A 15,550-nucleotide genomic window follows, 5' to 3' on the forward strand; every position below is an offset into this window, starting at 1 on the left:
TTGACAGTGGGAAGCCCGTTCATCACCCACTGATTGCCTTTTCTCCTCTTAGGGGTTTGGAGGCAGAAGCACAGAGCCCTGTAAGGACTCCTGGTGAGACAGGTTGCTGGCAAATTGATTCCGCCCCAACCCCAGGGCGGGGTGCAGGGTGAGCCAGCAGTACCCATCAAATCTCTCACCTCCTTGTTGCCAGGCACAGCATGCCACAGCTCAGAAGAGTGAAGGGAAGAGCTGAACCTGACCTCCCTGGCTGCAGAAATTGACATCAGGTGCCAGACAGGCATTTGCTTAGCAAAGTGGCTAATTTTAACCTCTGCCTCCTAGACCAAAACTCTTTTGAAGGAAAGGAACAGAAAAGAAAGCGATATTTAACACATTTCTATTTCTGTGCTCTACAGTCTCTCTCTGAGGTTGCAAGTTTGAGACTAATTGATTTTAGTCAAAAGGAAAAAAAAAAGACAAAAAGGAAAAACAAACAACCGAGAAACCTCACTCACTCACATTGCAATCAAACCTCTCCAGTTCTGTCGACTGCTGAGCTTTCTTATTTTTTATTTTTTTAAGACTGGCCAAGTGACTTGCATAATTGAAGATCTTTTCCAGCACTGATCAGCCTGCTCTGGCCAAGCAGTTTGCTGATTAATTATTAATCAGACTGAGTTTAGGATGAGTAATCAGCAAGAGTCAGTGCTAATTTGCAAATGTCCCCCAGGAAGGTTATTACTTAAAATACTTGATGGAGAGGCTCCACGGTAACCTTTGCAATTAGCCACAGGACATTGTTACTGGTGAGGCGGAAGCAGAGCTCTCCTCCAAATAAAGGAACCCTGGATACCTACTAAGTGCCAAGGCACCCCCCTCCCCCGCAGCTTTTCCAGGTTCTGCAGGCAATGGTGGGGGAGGGGGAGGGCGCAGAAGAAAGACAAACGCATAAGTAAGCAAGAGCACATCAGTATCAGGCATTGACAAGCTCCTAACCTAAAGCAAGATGCCCTGATAGAGAGCGAGGGGTCAACTTAGGCTGCACGGACAGGGAAGGCTTTTCAAAGGAGGGGAAATTTAAATTGGACCCTACAATTTCCAAAAAGCCAGGGCTCTTTTGGAAAAAAAAAAAGACTTGGAAGGAAGAGGATTTGAAGACTTTGAAGGAGGAGGGTCTCAAGCCCTGAGGACAGCTGGTGCAGAGGCCCTAGGAGAGAACATGTTTAGCTCATCCAAGGGGTCAGGATGAAGGTGAGGGTGGCTGGGCACAGGGAGAGGGTGAGGAACAGGAGGGAAGTCGTAAGGAGGCAGTGGCTGGACAAGGTAGAGTCTTGTAAGATTTTATTCTAAACGTGATGGGAAGCCACTGGGAGCCCTTAAACAGGGGTGAGACGTGACTTGACGTATAAACATAAGCATTCTAGGTGCCATCTGGAGAATGGATTATAGAAGCGGCAGGAGCAGGGAGATGAGGCCACCAAGCACCCAAAGGTGCTGGTGGTACAGAATGGACAAAAGCAGCTTTCTCCTGGGAGCAGATAGATGTGGGAAGTGGTGGAGAAGGCTGGCAGGGGAATAGATTATGCGTGGAATGGGGAGGTCCGAATTAGGTGGAAATAACCCAAGTGTCCATCAGTGGATAAATACAATATTGTTTAAGCATACAAGGGAGTTGGGTTCATGACTATCGTCCTAGTGCTTTGAGAGGTCGAGGTGGAAGGATCTCTTGAGGTTAGGCGTTCGAGACCAGCCTGAGCAACACAGGGAGACTCTGTCTCTACAAAAGATAATAAAAAGAAAACTCAGCCAAGCATGTTGGCACCTGCCTACCATTGTAGCTACTTAAAAGACTGAGGCAGGAGAATCACTTGAGCCCAGGAGTTTGAGGCTACAGTGAGCTATGATGGTGACAGGGCACTCTAGCCTGCTTCACAGAGTGAGACCAAGGGAATATATTATTCAGCCTTCAAAAGCAATGAAGATTTGCAACATGCTACAACATGGATGAACCTAAAAAATTACGCTAAATGAAATAAGCCGGACATAAATGAGCAAATACTGAATGATCTCAATTATGTAAGGTGCCCAGAATAGCCAAATTCATAGAGACGAAAAGTAGAAAGTGGTTGCCAGGAGATGGGGATGGGAGGGAGGAGTTATTACTTAATGGGTCTGGAGTTTCTGTTTGGGAAGGGGAAAAATGTGCTCGAGGTGGATAATGGTGTTATCCATCACTAAGTCTCCAAGGTACTTAATGCCACTAAATCGTACACTTAAAAATGGTTAAAACAGTAAATTTTTATGTTATGTATATTTTACCACACTTTTTAAAAAGAAGACTGCTTTAAACATACCCATTTAGAGATTCCTGCTAACATATGTGTGCAGTACATGGAACCCAGAAGACCCATCAGGATGAAAAACTCAAATTGAGAGTCTCTGGCCAATGAAGGATACTGAAAGCCAAATTGTGACGGGTTGAGGTGAATTGTCTGGGAAAGGGGATAGATGGGAAAAGGGGGGTCCTGGGTAGTCCTAGGCTACCAGAGGCTAGGACAGAGGCTGAACAACAGAAGAAACTGCAAAGGAGACTAAGAAGGCAGGGCCATACGATGGCTGGCTGGGTGGTTTCGTGTTAGCCAAGAGAAGGACATGGTCCAAGAAGGACGGAAGACTAGTGTCATGTGTTGCCAAGAGGCCAAGTCAGATGAAGATGGAGAAGTGACACTAGATCTGGCAACCTGGAAGTCACTTAGAAAGTGACAATCTTAGAATCTTAGAAAGGTCAAGTGTAGTGGCAAGGCAGGGCAGAAACTGGGAAAGAGAACTGTCTCAGCAAGTGGCAGAGCCGTGAGAGTGATGAGGGCTGGGTAGGTGCTATTTCTGTTTTGATTCTGAATGGTAGCTATTAGAACCTCCCTCTATGCTGTTAGAAGTGCTCAGTAGAGAGAAAAAGTTAAAGAGTGCAAGAAAGAGGTGACTGTACTAGGGTAGTTTTGGGGAAAGTGAGATCTGGAGCACAGGGGAGGGGCTGGCCTTTGCCAGGACAGCTTGTCTGAGGAAATAAGAGGTGTGGCACGGAGGGTGGCTTACCAAGCATTTCGTCTGCTCATCCACATTTCCTGGCGCCCCTGCAGAGAGGCTGGGCCACATGACTGTTTCTGGCCGGTTAATATGAGTTGGAAGTGATGTGTATCACATCTGGGCTAGGTCACGAAAAGCCCGGGTGAATTCTCTACTCCCTTTCCTTGCCAGGGCCTTGGAGAAGGCCATGTGTCCAGCTGGTGTGGTTAGAAGACAGTGGAACCTCCTTGAGTTTGGCTTGTGCATGTGCATGACTATGTAGATCACAGTCACTCCCTCTGTCCCATGACAGAAAAGTAAGATGAGCAAGAAATAAACCTTGGTGCTCCTACACCACTGAATGTTAGGGTTAATGAAGTTCAAAGAAGGAAGTGGCAAGAGATGAGGCAAGGGTTAGATCCACGTGGGCCCCTAGTACCTTATCAAGGGACTGAGATCTACTCTGTAGACAACAGAAGATGATTGAAAGCTTTTGCCTGGGGCTTAGCATGTCAGATCTGCATTTTAATTAAGCCGTTCTGGTAGCAGTGAGGAGGATGAATTGGAGAGTGCCAAGATGCTGGGAGATCAGTAAGGAGGCTATTACATCCCACAAAGAAGAAAAGATGATGAGCTGAATTCAGGAGGTGGTAGCAAGGATAGAAAGACATGTTATAGGAGGTACGCTGGGACAATTCAACAACTAATTGAATGTGACTGGTGAGAGAGACAGGAATTAAACGGGGATAATTCCCAGATTTTTGCATAACGAGGTAGATGGTGGTGTCATAAACTGAGGAAAGAAGCTGACCATTTCAGGGGTCGATAATGAGCAAAGTTGGGACAAGTTGAGTTGGGAGTATTGGCAGTGCATCAAGGTAGGGATGTCCAACAGGGAGTGGACAGTGGGGAGGCTGGCCTAGGCAGCCAGGTTTGGGAGTCAATAGGTGGTGACCGAAACCATGAGCACAGGTGAGTTCCCCAGGGAGAGCGTGTGCAGCCAGCCGAGAACTAAGACAAGAACAGAGCCCTGGGGACATCAAAGGAGACACAGAAGGAATGGCCAGAGAGGTCCAAGAAGAGTCAGCGTGAAGCAACAGGAAGGCAAAGAGAAAGCAGAGTTCTGGAAGGAGAAAGTAATCAACAGAGTAAAGTCTTCCAGAGTGTCCAGCAAGACAAGACAGGAGAAATACCTTCTGGAGTGGGCGATTGCAAGTGCTGGCCTTTGGGGTGGGGTGGGGCAGGGTGGGGGCGGTTCCCTGATGATGATCTTAACCTGAGTCCTGTCAGGAGGAAGGCTGGAGGGGAGAAGCGTGAGGGTGCAGCAGGTGAGGAGGGAAGAGGAAGAGAAGACCCGGAGGCAGCCAGTTTAGACCACCCTTCCCGAAGCGCGAACGGGAAATTCCCAGGGATGCTAGAGGTCCGTCTCCTCTGTGAAGCCTCCCTGGTTTGTTCAAACCATCCTTGCCCTCTCTCTCCTGAAATCACCCAAACAGTGATGATTTTGCTCCTTCTTCAGGGTGTCATAGCTCTGTGTGAATCTTGCATCCTTGGCGAGTCTGTGGTTGTCACACACCAGCCACTGGAACAGAAGAAAAGGGGAATAAAAAAAAAATACGGGCTTGGGGATAGAACCAAGACTTAAGTCCTAGAGAGGCTGCAGCAGAAAGACAGTGGCGAACCAGGATGAAACACTGGGTATGAGTAGGGAAGCCCAGAGTGGGGAAGCAGAACAAACAGTTGTGGCCAAACGTGAAAATAAAGACCAGGAGGGGCCCTTGGCTGTTCGGAATGAATGGATGTCGTTGTAGAAGACAGATCTTGCCCAAATGAGGGGCTTCTGGAAGGGCCAGAGCTCCTTCCATCCGTCTCAGTAGCTCCTCGGGAGAGGTGGAGGACAGCGTCCTGTTGTCCAGTGCCCTTTGCGGTTCTGGCACAGGCCTCCTCGCAGACGAGCCACTTAGTACAAACCTGTTGCGTGCAGTCAGATGCACGGCGGGCAGACCAGCTGCCCAACCTCAGCTTCCCACGCACGGAACTTTGCCAAGTCACAAGCTTTCCGAGCCACTCTGCCCACTGAGACAACACCGGCTCACTTCCTGCTCCTCCCAGCGGCGGCTTTTCTTCCCCAGCTGAGAGCAAGTTCTTGCCCACGGAAGCAAGGACGTCACGTTGATAGTCCGTGGAGAGCGCTGGAGGCCCGGCCCTCACCCCTCCGGACGTGTTCATGCCAGCAGCACGCTAGGCCACTAATCCCTTCCAACTGCTAGGCTGCGGAGCTTGTAATGCTATTTCCAACTCCGAGAGATATGGGAGATGAGATTTTAAAGGGCTGGTTATTTATGGCCTGGCTCCTGATGGATATAACAGATGCAATTTCATGGGCTCCATCAAAAAAGAACAGTTTTCTCAGTGTGGCTTAGAGCGTTGTGATGTGGCAGGGAAGGAGAGAGAAGCGAGGAAGTTGCAAACCCTCAGGAAAGTGGGGGGTTTGGAGTCTCAGCAGGAACTGGCCCATTCGCTTACCAGCCCAACCACGGAGGGGTCAGCATCCTCAGCTGTGTGCCTCTGAGCTGTTTTCTGGCATCTCTGACAGCTGGAGACCTTGGCCCTGCCTTGCTCTTGACAGTCAGAGGATAAAACTACAGAGGAAGGCTACTAGGCCCATGCTACTTCCACGTATGACGTTCACAGGTGAATAGGACATTGTGATGATGGGTCTTTATAAACACAGTTTCCTCTGCCCTGAATGCTGTTCCCTGAGCTCTTCCCCTGGAGCCCCCTCCTCAACAATCAGGTCTCAGCTTAAATCCTACCCCCCTCCCCCAGAGGTCTTCCCTGGCCCTTTTATCTCATAATAGGGTCCCCACTTATTATTCCCCGTCTTGTTTGTTGTATTTTTCATTTGTTTTGTAAATATTATTAGTGTCCATCTCTCCCAGACATGAGTTCCACAAAGGCAGAGGCCTTATTTGTCTTCTCTACCACTGTAGTCCCAGTGCCAAGCCCAAGGCCAGACAAGAGAAGGGCATAAGTAGTTAGCTTGTTTGAATCAGTAAATCAGTAAATGGACAGATGATGGTAATGAAGATGGAGATGGTAAGGCAACAGTGATAACTACGAAGGAGACTTTGCCAAAGAAAAGGAGGCTGGAGGAGCTCATCACGAAGGCGACTTCTGAGCGTCCTGCTGGGCTACTGACTTGAACAAACTTTCAGGTGGAGCTGCGATTTCATCTGCCCAGGCTCACCAGTCTTATCCCAAAGACTGTGAGTGACTGAGGGCAGCTGTATCCCTGTATCTAGCCCCATTTCCTTTCTTGCTGAGGACTTGATTTCTGTACCATCTGGTGCCCATTTGGTGCTGGAGAGACCAAGGAGCACTGCTGGCCCCCTCCCCACCCAACCCCACTCCTTCCCCTGAGTGTTGCCCTGTAGTCCTCCAGCCAGAAACTTGGGCATTTCACCCAAGTTTTATCGCCCTCTCTACCTCTTTACAACTGCTACAGTGCAAGGGTCATTTCTTGCCCGAGTGGTCACCAAAAAGTTTTATAGCTGGTTTCTGGGCCTTCCAGTTTGACCCAAGTTCAGAGCGATTAATAAAGCCTGTCAATAGCTTCCCCCAGCCAGTGATAGCCTCTCTGGCTTATGGACAAGGGCAGGTTCCTCCTGGCCCAGGCTCTTCCTGCACTGTGGGCATCTCATCCCTCACTCCCTGCACCTAACATGCAATGCCCCACATGCCTGCGCCAGTGGCAAAATCTTACCCCTCAGTTGAACTCAAAAACCATCCTCTGTGGGACTCATTTGAGTCCTTCCAGCACCATGCCCATCTGACAGGAAGACTGACAATGTGTGCAGAGGACAGGTTCCATTTTTGTTTAAGGTGGGCAGACAGTCATGTGACCCAGGTCTGGTCAGTGAGAGCACCCCTGGCTACATGAAGGGGTAGATACATGACCCAGTCTGGTCCAAGCAAGGTTCATGGGAGGGTTTGTGCAGGAACCACTAGGGAAGAGATGCTCCCCTTCTGCTGAGATTGCTGAAACACGTGGGCTATGGAGAGCTGATGGTGCTCACCTTTGCCACCTCCTGGGGAAAGGATGCCTGAGAAAAAAACTGACATGTAGTTGTTCAAAGCCGGGGAGCTGGAGAAACACCGTTGGCACACCTTGATCCAGCACTTCCTGAAGTCCATCCTGGACTTTTCAGTCATGGAAGCCAGCATGTACCCTGTTTAGCTTGAGTCAGCTGGAGGTGGCTTTCTATTTCTTAAACCAAAAGAGTCCCAGATATTACATTTCTCTTTTCAGTTCCTGGGGGGAACTTCTTTATACCTCATAGCAAAGTACTTCATACACAGTTTGTAAAACATTTAATGATATTCTGCCTCTTTGCCCTGACTGTGAGCCCCAGGGTCCAGCATGGTGCACGGCTATTACATAAACATTTATAGGGTGAACAAAGACCTTGTCAGGGACGCAGACTGTGTCTTTGTCGCTCTAGCACCTGGGAGAGGCTACTTCATAGAAGAGACTTAATTAATGATTACAGAAAATAAATAGGGGGAAAGTAATAAAGAATGTTAATAATGTAAACCAATGGTACATGTGAATAAATAAATAAATGAATAGTTATTATTAACAAATCCCCACTGGTGTGCTGTTCTCATTCTAACTACACCTGAATCTCACGGTTCCTGAATGAACTGTCTAGTTAAAATTTGCTGAGATCGAATGTCTAGTTGGCCCTCATTCCTGGTGTAAAATCCCTAATAATTAAAACAAAGTCTTTCAAGAGGAGAAGAGTATTGTTGGGAAAAATTTCAAACTGAATGTCTGCAGAGTAGACAGAAGTTTTTGTATCCCCACTTATAAGAGCAAAACAAACAAATAAGGGGGGAAAGAGGTGAAGAAGCCTCCCCCCTACCCCCCCCATGGCTCTTATGAGGTAAAAAGGAAGTCTGAGTTGAATGGCTGAAGTTTAATGGTGAAACTCAAGAGGGTCGGTTGCAGATCCAGAGGGCAGAGGAGGGAGCCTGCTTCTCAGGGAAATCCTCTCTCCCCAGATAGTCAAAGTCTATCCAGGCAGGGCTGGGACCTGGGAGTACAAACAAGCTGTGCTCTGCTAGGCTCACCCACGGCGGGGAACATCCTCCTTAGAGAATTTCTGGGACCGCTACCTCTTGGGCCTGTGCCCCAGGGATCCAAGGAGCCCCTGCACTTTAGCTGGGAGGACCAGGCAGAAACCAGGGAAGAATGCCCTCCCCGTGTGCCATCTCCTACATGGGAAGGCACCTGCCCTTCTGGGCCCATTTCAAGTGTAGCCTTTGCCTTGAGGCCTTGTTCTCTTGCCCTGGGCAGTGTCCTCTGAACCCTGGAGCATGCTCTCTTTTGTTTTCAATGTTTGGTGGAAGCAAGTATGTGTCGCATATGGGTCTGTGAGAGAGGTTAGTAAATATCCTAAAATGAAGGAACTTCTAAAAGGATGATCTGAGTTTTGAGTCCAAGTCTGTCTGACTCCCAAGACTGCTCACTCCCCAGTTAGATGCCAAGAAGCAGGCTTACTGCCTAATCCCAGGAGACTACACCAGCTTCTCTCTAATATTCTTGGAGGGAACATGTGGTTTTTCTTCCTTTAGTGTAGCCCAGGGAGGATTCTGGAGAGACTCAGGGGTATTTTTCTTTTTTGAGACAAAGTTTCACTTTGGCACCCAGTTGAGGGCTATGACATCATAGCTCACAGCAACCTCAAACTCTTGGGCTCAATTGATCCTTTTGCCTCAGCCTCCCAAGTAGCTGGGACTGCAGGCGCTCACCACAAAGCCCACCTATTTTTTTCACTGATTTTCTCCACCAATGGGGAGGCCAGCTCCATGGTGAGCTGGTAATCACTGCTACTTAGGAAAGCAGGATCCTGATGCCCTCTGGGGAGTCAGCTCCCCATGTAGTAAAGGGGTCTTCTGCATCCCCAATCCCAGCCCTCTGAAAAACTCCAGAGGCCTCCTGGGGCACTTTGGCAGTGATGAGAGCACTTTCCTATAATGTGATGGGCAGGGATAGGGCTCCATGAGGGTCAGAGCCAACTGACTGGGTCAGAGCAGAACCAGGAAAGACATCACACCCCCAGAAGGGTCAGTGAGAGAAAAATCCGGCCCCTGCGTTCAGTTCAGTGACCTAGATATATAAGTGGGGGTAGAGGTGCTGTGTGTGTGTTTAAGGGGACCTGGGGCCATGACTTGGGGATGCGTATTTGTCTGTGACTTGCAGGGGCGTGTGTCAGAGGTGACTTGGCAGTGTATGTGTGGTGTGTGTGCATGTGTGCAACGGGAGAGCCAGTACCAAGACCATAAACCTCTGCCAGTCCAAGGCCAGCTTTGGTTCATGGTCAGTCACACACACACACAATCTCACATACACACACAGTCACGTACACACACGAAGCAATTAACTTTAAGAGGACTGAGTCTAAAATACTAGGGAATCGCTCAACATTTCAGAGCGACAGGGTTCAATGTTCACCATAGTAACAGCCTTTTCTTGTTCAAAACATGTATTGTTGGATTCCCAAAGGCTGGTCATGGGCCAGCAGAACAGGAGGAGCCAGTCCTCTGATCGGTGCATACACGGTGTGCATATTGGGGGGGTGCCGTGCCGTGCATCCTTCCGGTCCTCTGATGGGTGCATACACAGTGTATTAGTGAACTCCAGTGAGGGACACACACCACTGCTCGCACGCACTCCCACCCCCATCTTTCTTGCTGTCAACACAAGGTTACCAACAGATTATTTCCCACCACATTTCGGTTTCCAATTGTCCTTTGTTTTATGAATTAATATCCTGAAGAGTTGGCAGGTTTTTTTCTTCCACCATAAAAATTACCAATGCTACGTTTCTCCAATGGCTGGGGAATTTTACTGGTCCGTGAAATCCAGACGATTGGCACCCCCTAATTAAAAATCGCTTCTTGCCATCGTATTTGGAGGAGGAGAAGAGTGTGGGACCTGAGTCCGAGGCGTTGTATGCCACCCTTCTCAATCAATGGAAACTTGCTATTTGGTGAGGGAGACAGATGTTTTCTTTTTTTTTTTTTCTTTCCAAGTAGTTCCTGTCTTCTCAACAGGTAAAGGGATGCCCAGTTGTTCAAATCCATCTTTTCTACTAGGATCTGCTGTCTTTCTATGCCTTGGCACAGAACTCGAGAGAACAGCCTGCAATCTGAATATATGCTAACAAAAGCGGGATACTCATAAACTAGCAGCATCAAATTTTTACAGGAATCCGGGGATACATAAAGGAGAGGGGCCAGGGAGGGAGCTGATTCTTCCCACACACACGTCCAGAGCCTCCAAGTTTGTTTACCCATAATTGCTAAGCAAGTATAAATTAGAACAACAAATACATTCTGCCTCGGAAGGGTGACACCAACCCTGTAAATAATTATAATTTAATCTTACAGCAAAGAGCTCTGAATGACTCCCCTAACATTTTCCTGCGTTTAATTCCTTCCCCACTGAGTGACTTAATAGGAAAAGGGATACTCCTTCGGTTTCGTTTCACTCCAGAAGTTTGGACAATGTGTAGGCTCACACCTGGGGGGCAGACGCAGTAGGAGACCATTTGGCCCACAGATAAACAAGTGAGTCGAAGAGGCCTAGGAAGAAAGGGAACTAGCAGGGATATTCCTCTTGGCACCTGTTCATAGGAGCGAACACTTGAGAAGAACCTGATAAGAGATCTAGCTGGTGAGTAAAGTGTACCACAGTCCTACCGGGGAAAGCGTCCAAGCCAGGAAAAACCATCACAGATACAGCACGTCATAGTACGATGCCCTGGCTTAGAAGACAGGCTTTGGAATCAGGTTAAACTGGGGTGCAATCCCAGCTCTGTTCCTTACTCACTGTGTGACCTCCATAAACAGCATAACCTCTGGACGCCATTTCCCTCATCTGTAAAAGGAGGAAAATTATGCTACCTAGTTTATAGAGCTTTTATGAAGAGGAAATGAAATTATAGTTCTGAAGAGCTTAGAACTGGCCTGGTGCATATTGGTAGAAAATGTTCAACAAATCATTTAATTATCAAAGGTTTTATGGTTTGGAAGCATCTGTAATGCTATAAGAAAAATTTTCAAGACACAATGTTAAGCTACAGATGTGTGACTACAGACATATTAAGATTCTAACTTGGTAATATTAAAATATATGTAAATAGCCACCTAGTTGGATCTAGGTCAAGCAAAAAAGGTCAAAGGGGAGTACATCAAACTTATGATAATCTGTTATTTATTTCTCTAGGCCTCTGTATATTTACTATGTTTCCTAGAAGGAGCACAAGCATTACACTTACGATCAACAAAACAGGTATGTTACAAAAAGAGGCAGGGAGCCTGAGGGTCTTTGGGGTGGGCAGGTCATCAAGATTCCAGTTCAGTGAAGGCTCATCTAAACTTTCAATCCAGCTCTCCACTAAAGGCACCAGTTGTTGCTCCTGGACTAGTTTACAGAACATTAACGTCCCCAGCATGGGCTAAGCCTTTGCTCACACTGCTTTTCCCAACCCTCCGACAAGGGTAAGAAATGACCTGCCGAGCGAGGTTCTCACAACAAGCTCAAGGCACCATCATCGCCTGACTCCCAGGTCAGCTTGCCTCCCACTATACCAGGAAACGTGAGTTTTCTGGTTATACTGGCTCCCAAATCTGAGTTGATATTTCAGAGGAGTCCATTCCCATCCCACTTAAACAGTCACACTTGGCTCCTACCATGAATTTATCTGATTTGCTCATCTAATAGACGATGAGCTCCTCCGAGGACCGTGTCTTACTCAGGACACCACCACGAAGCTGGGTATAGGTGCCTCTTCCTCCCACCTTCCTGCTTTCCCTTCCATCTTCTTCCTTCCCTCCCCTCCTCTCCACCCCTCTACTGCCACGTTTCCATCTGTGCCAGTCATTGTCCTTCTCTGACTTTTGCATCCACCACTTTCTTCTCCATTCAGAATCCTCAGGGATACCTCCTCCATCCTCCATCCCTGCACACCGAGTCCTGCCTTCCCCTGGCACTGTGCAACAGCTAGGGCTGTGACCATGCCCCATCCTTGCCTGAGGTGTGTTTGAACATATCCTTCTATTGCCTAATGTACTGCCAAGGTCTCCTGATGCCCTCATCCTGATAACACAGCCACAGTCTAATGTACTGCCAAAGGTCTCCTGATGCCCTCATCCTGATGACACAGCCACAGTGAGAATACACGAGAATTTCCCAAACACCACAGCACCATTTATGAAGCTCGCCATCCAAACACAGAGCTGGATACTTCCTTAAACCTACCCCAGCTTCAGCATATCCCATGAGACCAAGTCTGGGAGACAAGGAACAAAGGCTGGTAAGTCTTCAACCATCCATCTCCTCCCTAACCCACGGACACCCAAGAACCTCCGTGGAGCGCAGCAGAGAAGAGCCGACACATTTTAGCCAGAACAAGAGGGGGATGGTTAGTCCTTCCCTTGCGACACTGAGAAATCAGGCCTTTCCTCTGGCTCAGGACCCCGGGAGTGGGAAAAGCAATTGCCACTTATGCTTCCAGTCCCCTTGCTGGATACAATGCATATGTCTTCCAGAAATGGAGCCATATTTCAAACCATTTTCCTGGACCCTGTCCACATCCTGAGACCAGAACATTTTTCGCCTTAATGCAAGTTATTCAACCTCAAGGCCCATCATGAAATTCTTCAGCAAGCACATGCTTCAAATCAGATATCAAAATCACTGTAAAATTTTACCCCAGCTCTAAAAATAAGCAGTGATTTCTCATCATGATGAGATGAAGAGACTCCAGCAGTAGGTATAAGGAAGTGGCAAAGAGCCTCTGGCTGTAGGTCCAGGCACTAGGCAACTATGCGCATCTGGGTAAGAACTGGGGAGAAAGGAAGGGGATGGGGATGCTGTGCTTACCAGAGGGAGGAGCCTTCGGTCCCTGTGACTTCCAGAAAGTCGTAACCATCCTCCAGCTGGAAGTCAATGAAGACCAGGGCGATGGTGTCTCCCAGCTCAGCCAGGATGGTCCACGTGCAGTCGGCATTGTTATGGTACTCCGAGGGGAAGTGGGGGCTGGAGATGATGCCACTCTGGCCCCGCAGGGTCCCGCCACAGGCATCGTCCGCTGTGGGCACAGAGAAAGAGATTCACATGAGTGGTCTGGTTTCAGGCCCTGGAAATGACTGTGGGCCTCACCCATGAAAGGCACAGAAGGACACATGCAAACAGGTCAGACAAGATCCTGGTCTGAACTGGCCAGGGTATCATTTGAATAATGATGCCAGATGTTTCTATAGCCCTTACCACGTGCCAGGCCCTGTTCTGAGAACTTTAGATATAATGTTAGTATTCTCATGTAACAGAGCAAGGAAACCAGGGCACAGGGAGGCTAAGTGACCTGGCCCAGGTCACACAGCTACTGAGCGGCAGCGCTGTTCCTAGAGCGGACACTCTTAACTACCACGCCAGGAAGAAATCAGCTGTCTCATGGGTTTCCATGGTCACTAGCTGAGTGACTAGGAAGTTTCTTCCTACCAGACTTGGTCAATTTCAGATGTGATGAAACAAAACAAAATTTAACATAGCTCTCTAGGGCAAAACTCAGAGGGCATTCTATGCCTGGTACCGCCTGGCCAGATGCTGCAATCTTTCCTCTGCCCTGTCCGCTGGCCAGATGAGTGCCGGTGCTGTGCCCTTATCCAAGGCAGGTCTCTCAACCTCACCTTTGGGTACTGCCCAATTCCCTGGAGCTTTAGTAACTGCTCTCTCCTTCTTCTGTCTGGCGGCCGTGTCTGTGCTAGGTTAGAGATGTGAACTGAATGATATAGCGGGGAAAACGCACTATCAGTGTTCAACTGTAGATGAGATCCAGCAGGGTAACATAATGAAAGCTAGTATTTATTGAGCATTTATTTTTATTATTTTTTTTTACATTAACCAAAAATCTGTTGAGCATTTATAATATGTCAGACGCTATTCTAAGTATTATGTACATTTCATTTAATTTTAACTGTGACCCTAGGAAGTACTTTTTCCCATTTTATAAGTGAGGAAACTGAGGCACAAAGAGATTCATTCACTTCCCAAAGATGATGACAAAGTTCATAGTGGAAGGAGATGAAATTCAAATTCCTGCAGGGTCTATTCTGTTAACCAAGACACTCTTCTGTCTCCCAAGAGTGCAGTTCACACTTTGAGGACATAGGGAGCAAATAACTTTGCTTGGATAAGTCAATTCAGGAAAGCTGAACAGAGAAGGTGGGTTTTGAAGGTTGAATAGGAGTTCACTAGACAGAGAAGGAAAGGACAGTTAAAAGAAGAGGAACCACAGATATAAAAATGTGCATGGGTGAGCAGAAAGGGATAATGTATGATGGTGATAAAAATGTGAGAGAAGTCACGTGAGAGAGAGCACTGGATCAAAAAGATTGGAAGTAGCCAGGTCAGAAAGGTTTAGATTTGAGTTTAGGCTTCACCGTCCTCTAAGCACATACGTGTCCTTGGACAATCTCTTTCTCTAAGCCTCAGTTTGCTTTTCTGTACACTGGCTTATTGTGGTAACTGAACAGGAAAACCAAGGGACAGTCCCCAGCATTAGCCAGGGGCTGGCATGGCAGATGCCCAACAAGTGCTAAGTTCTCCTTTTCCTTCCACTTCGTTTTAGGGATCAAGAGGAGTAAAGAAACAGGATTCAGCTTGCATTTTAGAAAGAACACTGGCTGTGGCAGAGCAGAGGTCTGAGTCAGGAAGCAGGCAGGGCGCCCTTGGAGGACATAGTCACCAAAGCCCAGGAGGGGCTGGGTGAGATGGAGCTGAGGCTGTGGGGTGGGTGGAAAGGGGACTTATTCAAGGGATATTTAAGAAGTAGAATTTACAGGACTCCGCAACTGGGAGGTATGAAATCCAGTTTGTGGCAGAAGCAAACACACAGAGGAGAGGTGCTATTTCCTGGGGGCAGGGAACCCAGGCACGCCTTGTGGTGTGGAGGCAACCAGCTCAGGTTTGGACACAGACTGCTGGGCACGTCTGTGGGGCGCACAGTGGTGAGAAGAAATTAACAGACACATAGGAGCCATGTGGGCTAGAGATGAAGTGAGTTTGGTTAGTGGCTCTGAACAATTCTTACTAAGACCATTCTACAGAGCCAAGAAAGCCCTGAGCTGACTTCTAAATGCCACTCATCAGGTGGATACGAGCAGAGAAATGAAAGGGCGTCACCCACAGTAGGTAGCCCTGAATGCTCTCCTCCCACACCCATTAACTGAGTGGGTGCCAAACACTGGGCTGGGGACGGCACTAGGATATGAAATGTTTGATTCCATCCTTGCCCTTAAGTGCTTCTCGGGGGGAGGGGAAGGCAAACCAGCAGAGGCCATTTGGAATTGTTACAGTGGAGGTGCTGAAAGGACAGTGACAGCACATGGGATGTAGGGAAGGCTTCACAGAGGAGACATTTTTGTTGAGACA

The 15,550-nt window shown here is 48.0% G+C and overlaps 1 protein-coding gene across 1 annotated transcript in view; it reads right to left on the reverse strand.

The window, feature by feature from the left end:
- CSMD2 (CUB and Sushi multiple domains 2) overlaps positions 1-15,550 on the reverse strand; it is a 575,968-nt gene that overhangs the window by 342,530 nt on the left and 217,888 nt on the right. Inside the window, exon 5 of the mRNA XM_012812368.1 lies at positions 13,001-13,208. Within this exon, the coding sequence (XP_012667822.1) occupies positions 13,001-13,208 (208 nt within the window). The remainder of the gene's footprint in view (positions 1-13,000; positions 13,209-15,550) is intronic.

This window comes from Otolemur garnettii, unplaced genomic scaffold, assembly GCF_000181295.1.
Source record: "Otolemur garnettii isolate 467f Iridium unplaced genomic scaffold, OtoGar3 scaffold00204, whole genome shotgun sequence".
NCBI classification, from domain to species: Eukaryota; Metazoa; Chordata; class Mammalia; order Primates; family Galagidae; genus Otolemur; species Otolemur garnettii.